The sequence below is a fragment of the Danio aesculapii genome, chromosome 13 (assembly GCF_903798145.1).
Source record: "Danio aesculapii chromosome 13, fDanAes4.1, whole genome shotgun sequence".
Classification (NCBI taxonomy): domain Eukaryota; kingdom Metazoa; phylum Chordata; class Actinopteri; order Cypriniformes; family Danionidae; genus Danio; species Danio aesculapii.
Window position 1 is genome coordinate 53675875 of NC_079447.1, and position 2755 is coordinate 53678629.

At 44.2% G+C, this 2755-nt stretch overlaps 1 protein-coding gene across 1 annotated transcript; it reads right to left on the bottom strand.

The window, feature by feature from the left end:
• Window positions 1–1889: 1889 nt before the first annotated feature.
• foxg1d (forkhead box G1d) lies at window positions 1890–2751 on the bottom strand (the record flags this gene model as incomplete). The annotated part of the gene is given in 2 exon segments (XM_056470447.1): window positions 1890–2480; window positions 2482–2751. Coding segments are annotated over 2 exon segments (861 nt in total), but the record flags the coding sequence as incomplete, so codon positions are not given.
• Window positions 2752–2755: the final 4 nt, after the last annotated feature.

Consider the following 2755-nt stretch of genomic DNA (forward strand, 5'->3'; position numbering starts at 1 on the left):
CACATTAAAGACTGAATAAAGAGTAAATTAAATGTTTCTGTAATTACTACATTACTAACTGCGTCCTGCTGGTCTTAAACTATTTTTACAATTATCAATCTGCTTTAATGTATTTATTTATTCAGCAGTAAACAGATTCTGCAGCTAACAGATTGTTTTATTGTTGCACCACTACAAACACAACACAAATACACAACATAAAGAAAAGACTTCAATAATCATTGACTGCAGTTACTGTTCTCCACTTTAATTAAATCTGCTCATAAAGACGCTGAAGAGCCCGGATCTTGCATATTAACAAACATGGTTTATAACGTGTTCAATGTTGTAAACATAAAAGCTTTTCCTTCAGTGCTTTATGAAGCATCTCCTCCTGTTAAAGGTGCAGAACTTTACTACAGCTGCGGGATAGTGATATCAGGATCTCCAGTTGAGGAGGGTTACTTCAGCGGTGTTTTATATGGTTAAATCCTCCGTCAGGGGCCGCAGAGCAGCCCGAGATCCCGAGTCCTTCCCTTCATTATAACGCCTTCATAAGCGTGTTATTACACGCGACCCTAATGATTCACTTTATGCTAATTCGTTTGTTTTGTTGGCACCTATGTTCTGTAAATGGTGTGTAAAATGTGGCCTGTGTGTGTGAAATGTCTCGAGTTATCCGGCCTTCCCTCGTTTACTGAAAAGACAAAACGCAAAGTGAACGTCAGAGCCGCCATGATGTTTCTGTGCATTATAGCATCACCACTGACCTGCCGAACACATCATCCATACACACATCATCATCATCATCATCATCATCATCATCCTTCCCATAATTCATCATTTGTATGGGTCTGCACACTGTTTATGGAACCTGAGAAAAATTAAAATAAACTAAACATTACTAAACGTTAATAAACATTCTCTCTCTTATATTTATAGGGAAATTTACCACAGAAAATACTCTAGCTATTTATAGTAAATTTATATTGTTTTTGAACCAAAACTTGTATGGTAATACACCAATAATATAAACTAATTATAGTATATACTGTAATAAACTATATAGGGCATATTACAGCCTCCCACATACTCCACACTGTAGTAAAAGTGTGTGTACAATATTCACATTACTGCTGTAGCGTCCATCATCAGATTTGGACATGCTGTAATATATACAGAACTACTATATACAGTAAACACTTTACAGGGTTCAAAAACACCATTATTTACTATAAATGACTGTTTTCACGCGGTTACCGCAACATTTCCAGCAAGACTGCTGATCATGGATGAACATAACAAACACAGACTAAGCATAAATTAATTCCTCCTACAGCAAACTAAACCTACATAAATAATGTGTGGTCGAAATGCAGTGTATGCTCTCAAAGTCCTGGGTTGTCTTAACTAAACGTTGGGTCAAAAATGGAACACAGAATAATTTAGCATTTAATAGAAACCAAAAAAAACCCAACTGTGTGTTTTGTACATGTTTGACGGAATGCCCGAATGTTTAGTGTGTGTGTCCTATCCTTATTTCACACTGAGGGGTCCGTTTCATCATGTATTCCGCCTTTGCGTGTTTCAGACCCTGATGAGTTTCCTCCTTCTGCTGGACACTGAGAAGCTGAAACCCTGTAAATGTTGACCTCTACAGTGGACCTGCTGGTGTATGGAGGTCAGTGATGCTTCCTGGGTTTCAACTTAAATCTTATTTAATGTTCAACAGAAGAATAAACCCACAAAATCTTTGACCCGGCTCGAGGGAGAGTAAATAATGAGTATATTTTCCTTTTTGAGTGAACAACCCCGTTACTGGACAACACTCCAGCAACCGCTGCGGTCAGAACTGTTGGAGCTGCTCATGAACTGAAGCTGGGCTCTTCTCTCCAACTATTCCTCCGAGTTTAAAATGAATCTGGCGAGAGTCTGTCGTGGTGGGCCAGAGCCGGTAAAGCGGCGGGTGTGAAGGGCCCGAGCGCTGTCCGGAGGCTCTGCGGGGCCCCGAGCGCGCTCTGCAGCCCCGGCGCGGGTAAGAGTCCCGACGGCACCGATAACAAGCCAACGGGAGACGAACTCATCCCGTAACCGTTCGACAGACCGAGAGCACCGCTGGAGCCCCCAAGAACGGACCGCTGGGCTTCCCGGCTGCCCAGGTGCTCCACTCCGGAGACGAAAGAACCGTAACCGTGAGCCTGATTTAGAAATCCCTGCGACGTCCCGTTATAATGCGGATGATGGTGATGATGATGATGATGTAAAGATAATAAAGGAGATAACTGCCAGTATAGAGGATTGTTTGCCGTCTCCGTTATTCCATGCAACCCCAGAGGAGAAAACCGGAGTCCGCGTTTGATCGCCAGTTTCCCGCGGGATGTCGCCGAGCGTCGGCGGAGTTTCCCGGTGGTTCCTCCGATAAAAACATCATCGCTCGACGGGTCCAGCATCCAGTAGTTCCCTTTCCCGGGGTCGTCGTAATGCCGTGGCACTTTAACGAAAACATTTATTCAGACTCAAATTGTGCCGAATGGAGTTCTGCCAGCCCTGCTTGTGCTCCCGGTAAAACGGAAAGTTCTTCATGATGAACTCGTAGATCCCGTTAAGCGTCAGCCTCTTCTCCGGGCTCTGTCGGATCGCCATCATGATCAGCGCGTTGTAGCTGAACGGAGGTTTGTCGAGTTTGACGGTTTTCCCGGCGTCTTCTGCGTCTTTGGCTTTCTCTGAGCTGCGCTCTTCAGGCGGCGGGTCGGTCACCGGGCTGCTGTCCGCCGGT